Genomic DNA, 15,893 nt, shown 5'->3' with positions numbered 1-15,893 from the left:
ACTGCAGCTCACTTGTGGCCAAGCTTCACCTCCTCCCCACAAAGCTGAAGCCTTGGGCTGGTGGTTGTGTAAACACCCCGACAGGAATAAGCATCGCCTGTGAACACATCAACAGATCTGGGTCAAGTTGGTGTCTCCCTCTGGCCAGCACCTACCATGTTAGATACCTTTGGTTCAATACTTCTTTTTCTTTTCTCTCTCATGTTTTTCCACAGGTTTATTGGCAGAGACTAGACTCAAGAGGAATGTCAATCCATGCAGGTCACCACAAACTTATGAAATAAGGGCCAAATGTTGTGGACCTGGGGAGGGGGAGCGAAGAGGGAGATAGCAGCAGGTCTAAAAATGAAGAAAAGTAGTCACTAATATGGCCTTTAGGAAAGTGAGACTGCAAAGAGCAGACTCTTATGGAAACTGCAACTCAAAGAAACCATGATATTTAAAACAACTGCAGGAAAGGTTTCTTGAATCAGCTCTGCAGCTTTCTGCAAAGCTTTTACTGGAATCAGAGGCATAAGCAAGAGTGTCCACCAGCCCACATGTCCTCTTGTAAGGGAATTCAGGGCGCTCTCCTCATTGTGCACTGATGCTCAAAACTCACCAGCACACACTTTGAGGAGCTGAATGCCCTCCATTCATTCAGACAGGTCAGACGGCAGAGGACGCTACCCTGCCAGGGATGATAGGCACGTTCTCAATCCTTGGGAGGAGAAGAGCCAAAAAGGTGTGAGCATTAAACAGATGAACAACAGGTCAGGTAAGAAAATACTGCCTCTTCATTTAATGTTTAAAGACACCAGTAAACAAACAGAACAGTACAGACAGTCAGAGGCTAAACTCCTCCCACTTCCCCAAATAGCACACTCCAAACCATGACAGGTACCAGGTGACGACTCAGGAGAAGGAGCAGCAAAGTCTGGGATTTGAGGGATGGCCAAGAGAAATCTCTGCTGTGTGAGGGCAAGACGACAGGACTTGGAGGAAGCAGCTTCCCTCACCCACAAGCAGAGCAACGTCTCCTGGGTACAGTCAAGAGGGAATGGTTTCCACTCTGAGCAAGCAGCCCAAATCTCTTGCTAACATACAGAAGGGCCATGTGTGAACTTGGAAAACACATCTGGAAGCTACATTAGAGGTACAAGAGACACTATGTACTGACCTTGGCAGCCAAACCTCTGTTCCACAGTGATTTTAGCCTCTCGAAGAATAAAGAAAACAGGGAAGTTAGGTCCAACTTGGCAAAGTGTTGCAGTACTCATTTGTGAATGCACAACTGAGTACAGGGGGAACGGACAAGACTATGCTCTGCATACATTCTTCCATCCTGCTCCATCAAGCTGCTCCCTGCTGCAGGGACACTCCTGACCCCTATCCCACAACTGGCCTTGTCTTCTCGAATGGTTTTCTTTGAGCTGTGGAGCATCAGATGGTTAGAAGGGACATCAGGAAGCAACCCTCAGTGCAGGCTTCAGAGGACAATTGACTGGGTACCTGAGTGGAGGGCCAGGAAGAGCAGGATGTATCAGGTGTTGCTGCTGAAGAGAGGCAGAGATCATAGGCACAACCGCTCCAGCTCCCACCTTGCTGACAGAAGCCTGCATGGGAGTTACAGAGCTGACTGAACGAGCATGGGTCAGGCTCAGCTGTGGCACAGCTGCCAGCCAGTACACAGCAGATTCGAGCACTACTTGAATTTCCATTTCCCAGAGCAGTGACAGCTGGAACTGTGACACATGATGGAAAGTAAGGAACACATTTCACTGCTCTCTGCCTCTCCAGGTAGCAGAAGCCTGCAGTGGTGTTGTTTCTGCTGCCACTACATGCAATCAAATACAAAGGGAGGGCTAACTGGCTCCTATGTGGCACAGTTATCTGCTCCAAGCACCCATGTCCAATGCGGGACCCCTCATAGTCCAGAGCCCCACACAAGAGCCCTCAGATCTCAACGTCACTCTCTTTGTCGTTATCGTGGTCACCGTCATAAAACTCGTTGGCAGCTTCAGGCCTGGGGGAAAGACAATCACCATCAGTGAGGAGAGCCCTGGCACTCTTGGGGCCAGAGAAGAATGCCTAGGTCACACTGCCCAAGGTCAGAAGATGCCCTGCACCCAAACACCCCATGAAATGTTATATGAGGACACCATGGATTTCTACAGAAAAGCTCCCTGGATAAAACCAGGGACTCCGAAGTGACTTAGTATCTGTTCTAGGAAACAGACCGTCTCTGGTATATCATCTGCCCATCCTAGCAGGGACAGAAAGGGAAACCCATTTCTCCAGAACAAGAGAGCTGGTACCTGCTGTAGTTTTCCTCAGAGCCTCTTTCCTCTGGATCAGGCTCATCTGTGCGATCATAGCTGAGCAAGTCAGAAGGGACATCATGGATCTGCACGCTGGGAGCATGGTTCAGCATTTTCAGATTCTCAAATATCGTCTGCCTGATCTGATCCAAGTACTACGTAGAAAAAAAAACAGAGGGATCACCACAGTGAGATCTGGCAGTTTGCAGAGTCACAACTGTCAGCACTGCTACCTGCCTGCATCATCTATGTGGTGGCCACGAGAAACATATTTGTGCAAAAAGCTATTTATCAGAGCAGACGAGGTGGGAGAGTGAATTCAACCATTGATACTCAAGCATATAGAAAACAGTAAGACAACCCAGCAAGGTTCTCTAATGCTATGAGACTTCCTGACATTGCAGTGGAAAGGCTCTGCTTGTTCTTTGTCAGCTTTCTGACCCACAGGAATTCCTTGCCTGGGCTCTATCTGGTTTCACAGGACAGAGCATCACCCACAGGGTTTTGGGAGTACATAGCTCATATTGCAATAAGGCTGCAAGCACTTACCTGCCTGGAGTTCTGATTTTCAATCCTCGTACTGACATCAGGATGAAGGGTGAAGTCCGGAGCAAAGTATTCAAAGTACTCTGTGATGGAACGAGCAAGAGACTTACAGCACAGAGGCAAGGGAGCCCAGCCACCAGCTGCTCTGCTCTGCAGGGAAGCAGAGCTCACTCTCCCGTCACACTAGGTGTGACCAGACCTTAAAAAGCACAGTGACGTACAGCTCTGCAACCACAAGGAATTATATGAAACAACAGAGCAAGCAAAAGTAATGCTCAGGTCACTGAATAGGAAACAATCCAAATTGAATGATACATGACACAGTAAGAGCGTGTCTGCCGAGCAAAGCCTACAAGTGGGTGGCAGGAGATGACTAAGGCCATCTCTAGATCAGAAATTGCTGTCACTTTGGCCCTGGTCTTATCTCTGGTCAATGCAGAATAGAAGTGTTAATTCTTCAGCTGATATAACAAACACTTTAGCTCAGCTAATGAGAAAAAAATGGAACTCCAACTTACCACTGTATGGGAGCTCTTCACTAATTGCTTCATCTACAAGCAATGACGTTTCATAAGTCCTGAAAACATGGAACAAGATGAGCTCAGGCCAGAGAAAGCTATGTGGTGCATGCAGTGACAAAGCCCACAGTAACTGCTTAACCAGTGACCTTCAACAAGCACAGAAGAGACTCACCAGCATCGTGCCACATTGCGGACTGTGTAACCACCTCCTCCCAGTACCAGCAAGGGGATGTTGAAGCTCTTTACGTACTCCACACACTCCCTAGAAACCCCAAACAAAAAAATACCAGAGCTGTTAACTGCAGCACACATTCACGTGTCAAAAATACCACTGTACACTCAAACCCCACCACGGCTGGTGCGATACACGTGGAGTTCAGGGCTTTCACCCAGGGAGTCAGAACCACATGCTACTCTGCAGTGCCTTGTACAAAGCCTCATTCTGAGACACCCTCCTGTCACACAAGAGTTAAAAAAACCCCAAAACTGCTGGTGCTGCTGGAAGGCTGAAATCAAAGCTCAAGCCTCACAGCAGAGGACTCATTAGAGCCCTTCAGACTAAAGGGCAGTCTTTTAGCTAACTGCTCTGCCCCAGCCCCGCTGTACTTACCCATGTCCTCTTATACTGAGGTTAAAACAACCCAAACGGTCGCAACCCAGAGAATCAGCACCGCACTGGGGAACAGAAAAAGAACAACTGAATTTTTGCTATGGAGGCACTGCTTTCCAGACACATCAGCATCCCCACCCCTTGGCCACCCTCATTCACCAGAGGGTACAGACGGAAGCTCAGCTAGGACACACCAACCCTGATCCCCTAGGAACAGAAGGTAACACATCGATAGCACACCCCTCCAACCTACAGCCTCTGAAAGGGATGGACATGTGCAGAGGCTTGATTTCTTACCTGCAGTACTATGCAGGTGGGCTGATAGTAATCTACCACCTGGTTAATGACTGGCTGGAAGAGGTGTTTATAACCTTTGGAGAGAAAGGTAGATTAGTCATGGTTCTGGAACAGAAGGACCAGCAAATGTCTGGGCAAGGAGAAATGGCAGAAAACACCTACTTACTTTGGTCATCAATGCCATCTCGTAGAGGCACGTTGAGACAGTAATAACGACCGCTCTCTGCACCAACTTCATACATGTCACCTGGCCAGGGAAAGACAGGAGAATCACAACAGATCTGAGACTTCAGAGCTGGTGTGGAAAGGCCAGATCTGGTCTGGGTTGAGATCTCTGTTAACCTAGCTAGAATCCCTCTTTCTTACAAATGACTATACTTCTGTTCCTCTCTAATTGCTTTTCCATGCCCTTTTTTCCATCACTTCTCCCCACAGCTCTAATTTTGTGATTTTACATTTTTATACTCCAGCAGAGCTTTCAAAGGATTCTGAAGCAACCAGGTTCACACTATAAGGCAAAATACATACCTGTACCAGGAAAGAAATAGTTCCCATATTTATGAAATGACACTGTCATGACACGGTCCGTCAGGTAGAAAGCCTCCTGCACACCATCTCCATGATGGATATCAATATCAATATACAGAACACGTGGGTGATATCTATATAATACAGGAGGAAAAACAGTATTACTGTCTGCACCACACCCAGCCTCACTATTCCCCACATACCTCAGTATCGCCTAGAGCTCTGAAAACCACCACAGAAATCTACCTGCAAGCCCACTTGCCAAAAGAACTCACCTGTCCCACCCCAGGTATATCAAATGGCTTCAGATATGTGACGTTTGCATACAGTCAAACACGCCCCACCACTAAAACATTTTCTTCTGATGTGCTTGGAAAGAGATACTAGAATAAAAGGTTTTCACATGGGGCCAGAAATATCTTGGAAAGCACATAATAAAGAAAACCTATTTTAACTACCTGGGGGTTAGAAAGTTGTGGGGTTTTGTTTCCCCTACAAACAACGTGCCCTTAGTTAATTTTTAAGCACTCCAACGATTTTTAACCATATCAGGAAGTTAAAGGTAAGCCAGCCAAGGAGGAGGTAGGAACACTTACTTCCTCCACGTGCCAGTCTACTGGCAGCACTATGTCCCAGCTGCCTAGCACCAAGAACACCAGGCTGGACTAAATTTACTGGAGAAGCCGCCTGCTGGGTCACAGAGACAGAAGGTGAAGAAGGGGAGATCATCACAAGGGTAATGGTCAAAGGGTAATGGTCAAAGCTGATGTGCTGTTGAGCACTGGAGACGTGGCCCTAAGCCATCCCTGCCTGCCAGCTCTAGAGCTGTCTGCTCAGCTGGAGATAACTTCTCCAACTTTTCCCAAGGAAATACTGCATCTGGTCAATCCCCAAAGAACAGGGGATCTGGCATCCATGCCAAAATCCTAGGGGACTGGGGAGGGACCTGAAAAAACAAGACAACATTGAAGCAGAGAGGAGGAGCATGTGGTTTGTGCCATCTGCATTGGAACCATGGCTTTAAGCATGTCTGCAGTGATCTGATCAAACTGGGGATAGTGCTGACCCATGCTGATTGGCAGACCAGTACCTTCTTCAGTCTCCCAAGAGACAAACTATTTAAGACAGCCCAGATTATTCATCTTGTAGACAAATGACAGCAAGGGGAAAAAGGGGTTGCATACACACAGCCCTTGCACACTGGTAAAGGAAGAAAGTGACCTTCTAAGAGCAGAGGCACCACAGTACTCCCATGGTGGGAAGCAAACTCAAGTATGCAGCCACCTGCTGCAGAAATGGTTCCTGGAAACAGGGAACAAAAGAATAGGGACATATTACAATCTCCCATGAGGGGTAACTGGGCTGTATTTGAAGCCTCTGGCATATGGGACTCATGAGATTAGAAAATGGTTGTGCAGAGATACACTGTGAAGACCTGAGGTTCCAAACACAAAGCAGGGAAGACTGGCAGAGAGGAAGGAGGTACAAGAAACACCAGTACATCCCATAAATCTGACTTTGAGAGCACGTAAGCTTGCCACCAGTCATGTAACTGTTCTCCAGTCAACCCCAAATCTTTTTTAATTCCACAACAGGTTGTCGCAGATTCAGTGACAAGGAGGGCCTTTGAGAGTACAAAGAGAAAAATAATCGCAGATTAATCCAAGAAACAGAAGATATTTCTGTAACTCTTCCTCCCATTCTGAATTTATTTTTCATTTTCAAAACAACAACAACAAAAAAACCAAAACCCCCGACTTTTCTACTCAAAGCAAGTGTCCTTTGATCATCCATGTGTTGCTCAAGCCCTGTTCTTAAGCCGCTCAAGCAAATCAAGAAAGATTTGAGTCATTTAACTGTCTCCAGTGAGCCATAATTTGTATTTACCTACAAAAGGCTCACTGTGACAAAAACACTGAGACTCAGGAGACTCCAAAATGAGTATTTCACAGATGGATAAGGAGAAATGAAATTGAAGAACTCTTCTGCATCACTTAACCTGCATGCAACAAAACTGGAGTCAGATATTCCAATTCTCAAGGCCCCCTTCTTGTGCCTAAAGAAGAGGACAGGCCAAAAATCAAGATGTTGGCCTTCCTGGACTCTAGAAAGGCAAATGAGGTGGGGAAAGAGAGAGAGAGAACAGTGAAGCAGCAGAGGGAAACCACATGCCAGCCAGGACAGTACTGCACTTGCCCCATGTCCTTACTTGAGCAGCTCCAGGATGCCAATAACTATGTCATTAACGTAACAGAACCCAGAAGCCTGCAAGACAGAGAAAACCCAATAGCATTAGAATGGGATCAACACAGAGCCTGGGCCTCAAAAAGACAGAGGAGTATGCAGATTTGCCTCATTACCTCAAACTTTTTGGCATGATGCAGGCCCCCTGCCCAGTTTATTGCAATATCGCAGATCTAAGAAAGGAAATACAAGTTAATTTAAGGTGACAATGTGGTACCAACAACCTTGGACCCACTGCAACCTGCCCAGCCCTGTGGCCGACAAACACCTTTCTGTCCTTTCCTTCTCCTACGGAGGCCTTTCCAAAGCTCCATCTTGGTCATTAGCCCAGCCAACAGTTCTGTCCATCATGTCCATACTCGATTAGTCCTGTGCCCTACATTCCCTGTTAGACCAGAAAAGATCATCTCCCACCACCACTGCTCCCCCTCCAGCCAGCAGCAGGTAGAGTACCTGGCACATGGAGTTTGTTCCTGCACTTGTTCTTCACGCTCATTAGACCTTTCTCAGGTCTCTAAAAGACTCAGACCTCTGTAGCTTTTTTTGATACCCTCCCAAGGGACCCTCTTCTTCAGACCTTCTGCAGGATCTCAAGGAGCAATGGTTTTAAACTAAGGGAGGGCAGATTTAGACTGGATTTAAGAAAGAAATTTTTTACAGTGAGGGTGGTGAGGTACTGGAACAGGTTGCCCAGAGAGGTAGTGGAGGCCCCATTGCTGGAAACATTCAAGGTCAGGTTGGATGGGGCTCTGAGCAACCTGATCTAGTTAAAGATGTCCCTGCTCTTGCAGGGGGGTTGGACTAGATGACCTGTAAATGTCCCTTCCAATCCAAAGTATTCTACGATTCTATGATCTCATTTAGTACATTTCCACAGTGGAGACCTAGCAGCAGTCTTGAGGTTTCCCAGCAGCTGGTTTCATTAAAGAATCCAGGTTTGTTCTACAGCGCTGAGAGTACTTTGAGATTTTAGTACATGCAGCGTTAGTGTCCTGTGACTCCCTCTGGATTAAGCATCTACTAAATGGTTGCCTCTGACAGTACAGGAATGGTCTCAAGCTTAACAGTCCTACAACACCAGGTATTTACACTGCAACACAGCAGTGCTTGCTATGTTGTTTTACAAAATACATCCATGAGGTTCTCCTTAAACTGAAAATCAGTTGGCTTATGCCTGCGTTTCAAAAAGATAAGCACATCAGCTCAGTTACCTTGTTGTTCAGCTGTGTTGCTCCCTGCAGTGAGGCCCCAGTATAGCGAGAGCAAAATTCGAAGAGGCCTGGAAATACTGGGCTAAAAAAGAAGCCATGACTCAAACACAGAACAACTTCTCATTCCTCCCCCTTTCTCCAGAGCAAAGCCAGGAATAAAATTGTCCAGGGACATTACCTGAGCAAGATCAAAACTCATTCTCTGTTACAGAGTTAATTTGGGATCACTCTGACCCTGCTTATAGCACACTGAGTACCAGCAAGCGAGCAATCTGGCTGCAAACACAATGGGAAACTCAATGAATTTGATAATGATTACCAAAGCTTCCAAGCTAGTCCTGAAAAGGCTCCCCCCTGCTCACAATGTGTGTTGGTGTCTGTCCTGCAGCCCTGCTGACGTGTGCCCAGAGCTAGGACATGATGTGAGACACTGCATCAGGAGAGGGGAGGACTGGTCTGCTCCTGCACTATCTCCCCCTCGCTGTACCTGGAAGATCCTGCCCCCCCTCTGCTTCCAAGTACACAGCCCAGTGTGCAGTACACTGCAACCGGAGATGAACGCTGCTTTTAAGACAGTGCTGAGGTCTGATCCATCCCACCACGCAGAGCCAGCCCAGGCACCAGGAGAGTACAGAAACACAGGATGTGGAGCCCCTGTGTCACCAGCTTGCTGGCATCACATCACAAATTACATACATGGACAAGCAATGGCTTAAAGACTGTGGGGCTTTATTTCCCCTTTCATTTCTGATAAGATGATGGTTTCTGATCATCAGAGCAGCAAGGTTACAGAACAGTCTTCTGATTCTCAGCCTAAATATTAAAAACTAAGCTATACTAGTATCTTCTTGGGATAACACTGTTCTCTAGCTAACATAACTCCTCCCATGCTAGTACTTACAGCTTTCCCCTTCACAAAATATATTAGAACAATCTTACTCTCTGACAGCCCCTATAATCCTCAACCAGACAAGGCATATTGCTATTTCCTCAGTCACCCATAGAGCCCTTCCACATATTTCTTTCAAGTTTCATCTCTCATGAGCATTAAAGACTGGAATTGAACATTCTAAACAAGATCTCACGTAGTTTTGTACAGAAGCATGAGTATCTCCTCAGTTCTACCTGAAAATCAGGCTCTCAAAGTTGTCTTTAATTTAACATACACATATTAAGGTAGCTAAAATGGCGGGCAATTATTTAAAAAAAGTTAGCATGTTCAAGAAGAACTGGAGGCTCTGCAAGAACAAGTAGAGATACAGTCTCTAATCCAACAAGCTTACAGCCTAAATACAGATCTAAAAAGGAGGACTGCAAGGTCTAAAGGGAAGGGAAAAGAATCAAGGAGGTTCCAGTAATATACACAGGAGGGACACGCACCTTATTCTGGTTAAAAGCAAATAAGAAATGGGACATTCTAAAAGAGCTCTCTGGACATGAGCAATGCAGGATCATCCTTTCCAACTGTGGGTTCACAGGCAGCACAGAGCACTCACCAGTCATCGCCCACGTTGAAGGCGTTGAGGCTCTTGGTGAATCCCTGCATGTTGTTGGGACTCACTCTCTGCAGGAAGTCTATGTAGTCCTCGGAGTGGAATCGGCACATGTCATGCTGGGATGCCTGGTACGGTTTGAAAACCTTCAAGAGAGAAAGGCAAGACTTACTTCCCATACAAACTCGCGTTTACTTTGGCTGTAAGGAATCTCAGGCTAATTGACAAATGACCTGTATGAGGTATATCAAAAAAATGTTCCAATACATTGGCTTCCTGACATTCGTGTTCATTTAAATTCAACAAGTTGCTCCATGAAGCCTGCTTTCCTACTGATTTTTCTCTTTCAGCCATAAACACATCTCCTGCCTCTCATAACAACTGCAGCTCTTGCCACATACTCTGCAGCCCTCCTTCCCCCACTGCACACCCCCCCCCCCCTCCTTTGGCAAGCCAGCAGAATAAAACAGCTGAGTTCAAACTACAGCTTTTTCTTCACTGGGGGGCACTACTCCCTTATCAGTCACCAGCTTTCATATAATTTTAAGACCTTGATATAGGGGTGGTTTCAGTCCCTCTGCAGATTTGCCTGCAATGGGCTGATAGGTTGAAAAGTTATTTGGAGAAAGCTCACAGGTAGACGGAAGAGTTGCATAAGCTTTGTTTCCTTTGGAAAGCTGGAGAAAAATGGTCAGGGAACTCAATGGATTCCAATTAAAGATCTTGTGACAATATAGGCTTGCCAGTTTGGCACCTAATGCACATACATCAATATACAGGAAGTTAAAAATTAACACCACATACCTGGCGAGAGGAAATTAAAGTTGTACTGAAATCAATAAGAGATCTTTTTTGTGTTTCCCAACTTCTCTTAATTAAAGCATGCACTTTATAGAAAGAGTGGAACACATGAAAAAAATAGTAAGATGCACGAGCTTGTCTCCAAAGGGAAAATTTATCAGGGCAACTGCACCAACACGCCTCTTTCCTGGGCTAAGCAGGAAACATGTTAATTTTCAGAGACACAATATACCCTAACAAACATGTCTCCTTTCCTCAATTGATCTGTATGTGGTATGGATAGATGGGGTTTGGTGTTTGTCAGAGGCTGCTGCCTCTGACAACTCCAACAAGGAGGATGAGGCAGCTCACAAGCATGAGCCATTAGTGCAGCTGCTAAGGGTGAAGGCAAGACCTATTCCCCATGAGGGCTCTGCATAGGTACCTCCCAGGAATCCAGACGGCTGATTAAATCAAACAAGACCAAAACCAATGCTAAAGAGTCCTCATGGAGAAGAAATAACTCTCACAGGATATTCAGAGGCTTTTGTTGTCTCTTGGACAACAAAAAGTAGGGACATGTGAAAAAGAAGACCAAAAGCTTCAGGACTCACTCAGCTGCTGGCAGAACGAGAAACCTGCCTTTCACCTTTCACCCTGCTCCCAGCAATCCCACCCACCTTCCTAAGCAAGATCTGGCACTCAGCCCCCTCTGTTCGCTGCCTTGTTTTTCTAACTCCATAGAAAACTCTCCTGGCTTTGCCGAGTTATTGAGTTGCATCAGTTCACGCAGGGATCCAACAGCTTCCAGATGTAGCACAAGAAAGGCAGCGGGAAGATGCAGTAGAGGAGCAGAGAAGGTGAGCAGCAGGACAACCCTCCCTCTTTCGGCAATGCTGAGCCTTGGTTCACCATGTTCTTGTGCACTGCAGCCACAGATAAGCTGGGAAAGGTGCGAAGAGGCGAACCCAGCTTGATAGGATAGCGGCCTTTTATTTGGAGGAGACAGAGAGGGAGGATAATGATGTAACCACAACATAAAGTTAACAGGACCTTTTATAGTCACAACTGACCATAATCCCCGCTTTTATTTGCTGCTAACTTTGCCAGTCACTGACTGTTCAGGATGAAGTTTCCTCTGTGGTTTTCAGCTTCATGATGGCATCTTGTGGAAGATATAACCCCCAAAAAAGGGTTTCAAGACCAAAAATATGGCGAAGTGTACAGCTCTGTCTACTGCCCCATTCAGACATGGATTTGACATTTAAAAGTGTTATGTCAGAATATGCTTTTTGCTGTTTCTGCAAGAAAAATCCCAACCCTAGGGAAGTTATTCATAGATGTTCATATATTTACAGTAAACATTTGAAAGATAAATTCTGCAAAGATTCCATATGCCCTGAGTGTACTCCAGCTGCATCCCCCTGTGAGCACAACAGCAGGTCACCGTGGCTGGATGTGATTTTACTAGGGAATTATATTAATTACACAGGGAAGCTTTTCTAACGTTTAAACATACCAAATTAATTTTATATATTGCATCAAGGAACTGTTCCACTGGTCCTTTTTAGCACCTTCCTTTAAAAACTGATATTGTGCTTTAGTTTTGGGACAGCTTCTTTTCTACTTGCTTTCACTCAATCCATAAGTCTCTCACCACAGAAACATATATGCTGGCAGTGGAAGAGCTTGAACTTGAGCCCATGACAAATGCCAGGCACTTGTACAGTGCTAGAGATAATGACAAAGCTGTGCAGCATGGACGGGCAGGTACAAAGCAGCCGAGATCTAGCTTTTCCCTCTGCCCCACTTGTATTGGTTTGGCTGTTCAGACTTTGCCCCTAAAAAATAAAAAGCAGGAAAACTGTACTGCTATCAGGCTTGCAAGAATTTTGCACTTTGTCCCGCCCATATAGTGGAGAAGACACTGTGAACATGCCAGAACAAAAACCACTGGTCTAATCCTGCTCTCTTGTGCTCACAGTGATACAACTTTGATTTTAACATTGCCTGATTTTCAAGTGCTTCAGAAGTGACCTTTAAGGACAGGCTTTTTTTGGTATCACAACAACTAAGTATTTAGTCAGGTCTTTGAGGGTGCAGTCAAAGTTGGTTTTGCTTAACGTCTCATGGTGGGGATGAAGGAACCTGGGAAGCTAATCATAGTCTGGAGAAGTGCCTGGCCTAGCTGGAGAGGGACTAGAATTTGCACGTTTCTGCCTGACAGCTCTGCACGATCACTGTATTTTCATAGCAGCTCATGATTTATCCGTAAAGCATGCTGCAGATGTGAAAACGCATCACTGAGACAAGTTGACCACGCTTTCTTCTCCACAGCCTCAAAATAAGCCCGAGTCTATTACCAGTTACTTGCAATCATCTACAACTGCAAGCAACAATCTACAATTGAGTTCTATAATCATTTTGAGAGCACACGCCTTTGAGTAACCTGTGGGGTCATCCAGTTCAGGCTCATGAGTAACAGGGGAAGTGGCTGGTTTGCAGAGCGTCACATGGAGCAGAGCCCGATTGCAGAAGGGTGAGGAACGCACATGGGATGCACAAGCACAAAGAGGAAGGATGGGGAAAAGTCACAGCAAAGCTCACAGTTTTGTACCCATTTTTCACCTCCCCTCCCTGTTTACTAGTGATGCACAACAATGACTGTGACAGAAGCGCTCTTCACCTCTTTTAACAAGGTAATTCCCATGAAAAGACACCGTAAATGCATGGATGTCCCTATATATACATATATATAAATACACATATATATGTACATAAAACCAGAAATGCCTGGAGCTGTAGCCTACAATATTTAGAATAACATTCTGGGTAGCGGCCTTTCCCCAGGGCACATCAAACAGATCACAGGCTGTGGAGACAATAGGCAGCAGCTACACCCGGCCCCTGGATCAGATAGCACAACTTGGAACCACACCAGTCAGCCCAGGAATTAAGTTGCTCAACGGTTCAAAACAGCTTAGAAGTAATCCCGCTGCACCAAAAGCGAGAATAAGCCAACAGGAGACAAAACAAGTTGCCCCAAAACGATCAGCAGCTGCAAGTGGCATGTTCTATGCATCAAAAGGGGGGCAGAAGCCATGTCAAAAGGGGCAGAACAGTAGAAGACTTTTAGCACTCCTGCCTTGATCTTGCATCGTGAGGCATTAAGTTACATGCCCTGTACTCCTAAGAGCTTTTCATTTGCTCTGTGCTGCAAGAACAGGCAGAAAAGTGAACAGGGATTCTAAGGAAAGGAGCACAGTTCAATGCCGTTTGCACGAAGTTAAATAGAATACCTCACAAGACAGGTACCACACGTTCGTAGTGATATCATCATCCCAAAACTAGTTTGTTTCTTGAAAGATGAAAATTTAAGTTTTCTTTTTGATTATCGCTACATGCTGATCATGTTTTATGAGGTTTACACAGGCTAGATATCAGGAAGAGAAAAATCTTTCTAACAGTAACAACCGGAGTGCACTGGACTAAGTTGTCTGAGCTGGCTGGGCAACAAAGACTTCGAAGAGCAGGTTGGACAACCATTTATCAGGTATGAGATGGGATTAGTGAACCCCGTTAAGGCACCAAGGTGAATTAGGAAGCCTCTTGAGGGGTTTTTTTTTTCAGCTTTACTATTCTACAATCACATGGTCCACAGTGGTCACTGGGTCCTTCATAGAAAGGGCTACAGACACAGAAATTTCATGTATGGTCCCCAGTAGCACTGCTGCAGCTCCAGGCATAGCACTTTATGTACAAGTTTGAACAAGACACTGACAACCAACAATGGTGCCTTTCAAATCAGCTCTGGGTGGTATGGTGGGGGCTCAAGCTGATGAAAATGCCCAAGACTGCTTAAAGCCTTGTCTGCAACAACTCTGTTACCTGCTGTACCAAAACTGGAGCTGAAGGAGAGGCAGAGACACAAAAAAGCTGTGAAGAACCTACTAACATGGACCAAGCCTTAACATGGAGGCCACAACTGAAGTCAGCAGGACAGCGCACAGATCTCTAGCACCTTTCACACATGCCGAAGCCGAAAACACCCATTCTGGCAGCTGCCTGCCCAAAGCCACCTGCCGCAGCCCCTTCTTCCCCTGTCGCCTGGGGGGCGGAAACCCCGTTAGACCCCAGGAGAAGCCCCACTTACGATCATCTTCTTGTAAAGCCCGTAGTGCAGGACCAGGCTGTGGGTCAGCGCCAGGCGATGTGGCTTCATGGGGTGCCCCGCTCCTGGAAGGCAAACGACACGGGGAGTCACCGAGAGGAGACACCAGCCTCCCGCCGCCCCCCGCCGGGGGCGGGCCCAGCGCAAGACCGTGACGAGGCCCACCAAGCCACCCCCCACCAGGGCCGCTCGGCCCCAGGACGCGGTGAGGGGACCGTCCCCAGGCCGCCCCGGCAAGCGAGGGCCGGGCTGGGCCGTCCCCCCGCCCCGAGCCGGGACCGGCCCCTCCGCCACCGCCCCAGTTCTCCTCCAGCCCCGCCGCCCGCCCCAGCCCGCACCGTAGTGGAAGTTGCCCACGTCCGGATCGTAGAAATAGGCCACGGTCTTCGCCATGGCGGAGAAGCCGGGACCCGCCGCCTCGCGCTCCCGCTTACGTCATCACGCCGCGACCGCGCCGCGAGCCCACACCTGCGCGGAGCCGCCGACAGCGAGCGACGGACGGCGCCGGGGGGCGTGGCCGAGGGCGGGGCGATCGCCTCTGCGGCGCCCCCGCGGTCCTACCGCCTGCCCCAGCACCGCCAGCTGCCCCCGGTCACCCCCAGCTGCCTCCAGTTACCTCGAGCCGCACCCCAGTCACCCCTTTCTGCCTCCCAACTACCTCCAGCTGCCCACCAGTCACCCCCAGCTGCCCCCAGTTACTCCCACCAGTTACTCCCAGCTGCTCCCAGTTGTCCACTGGATTTTCTCCCATAACCCTACATCTGCTCCCCAATCACCCTCAGCTGCCCCCAGTCACCCCTCGCTGCCCCTCACCTACCCCCAGGCACCCCCGGCTTTCCCCCAGCTGCCCCCAGTTACTCCCAGGTAAACCTAGTTACTCCCAGCTGATCCCAGTTGCCCACTGGATTCTCTTCTGTAGCCCTACAGCTGCTCAGGCACCCCCACCCGCTCACCAGTTACCCCCACTTGTCTCCCAATCAGCCCCAGCTGCCCTCAGTCACCCCCAGCTGCCTCCAGTTACTCCCAGTTACTTCCAGTTGCCCACTGGATTCTCTCCTGTAACTCTACAGCTGCTCCCCAGTCATCCCCAGCTGCTCACCAGTTACCCCCACTTGACCCCCAATCACCCCAGTCACCCCCCAGCCACCACAGCCCACCTGCCGAGGGCACAGGGGATGGGGCAGCGGGGTCC

General features: G+C 47.7%; 1 protein-coding gene across 1 annotated transcript; it reads right to left on the bottom strand.

The window, feature by feature from the left end:
• Window positions 1–346: 346 nt before the first annotated feature.
• On the bottom strand, window positions 347–15,176 carry HDAC3 (histone deacetylase 3). The gene is made up of 15 exons (XM_072872502.1): window positions 15,040–15,176; window positions 14,684–14,766; window positions 9,754–9,896; window positions 8,258–8,339; window positions 7,163–7,219; window positions 7,012–7,067; window positions 4,803–4,936; window positions 4,441–4,521; window positions 4,275–4,348; window positions 3,978–4,042; window positions 3,540–3,629; window positions 3,365–3,423; window positions 2,850–2,929; window positions 2,298–2,455; window positions 347–2,005 (listed from the first exon to the last, which is right to left on the bottom strand). Exons 1-15 carry the CDS (start codon window positions 15,092–15,094, stop codon window positions 1,936–1,938), a joined length of 1,287 nt encoding a protein of 428 aa, XP_072728603.1. The 5' UTR covers window positions 15,095–15,176; the 3' UTR covers window positions 347–1,935.
• Window positions 15,177–15,893: the final 717 nt, after the last annotated feature.

The sequence above is a fragment of the Ciconia boyciana genome, chromosome 9 (assembly GCF_034638445.1).
Source record: "Ciconia boyciana chromosome 9, ASM3463844v1, whole genome shotgun sequence".
Classification (NCBI taxonomy): domain Eukaryota; kingdom Metazoa; phylum Chordata; class Aves; order Ciconiiformes; family Ciconiidae; genus Ciconia; species Ciconia boyciana.
The sequence above is the reverse complement of the archived record's forward strand: the minus strand, read 5'-3'. Positions and strand labels throughout refer to the sequence as shown.

Excerpts from the sequence above, each read along its gene's own strand:
- HDAC3 (XM_072872502.1), bottom strand. The coding sequence starts at position 15,094 with ATGGCGAAGACCGTGGCCTATTTCTACGATCCGGACGTGGGCAACTTC. Across the intron at positions 2,930-3,364 it reads TGAAGAGCTCCCATACAGTG|AGTACTTTGAATACTTTGCT; the intron begins GTAAGTTGGAGT and ends GTTCCATCACAG. Across the intron at positions 2,006-2,297 it reads TCTGAGGAAAACTACAGCAG|GCCTGAAGCTGCCAACGAGT; the intron begins GTACCAGCTCTC and ends TCTTTCCCCCAG.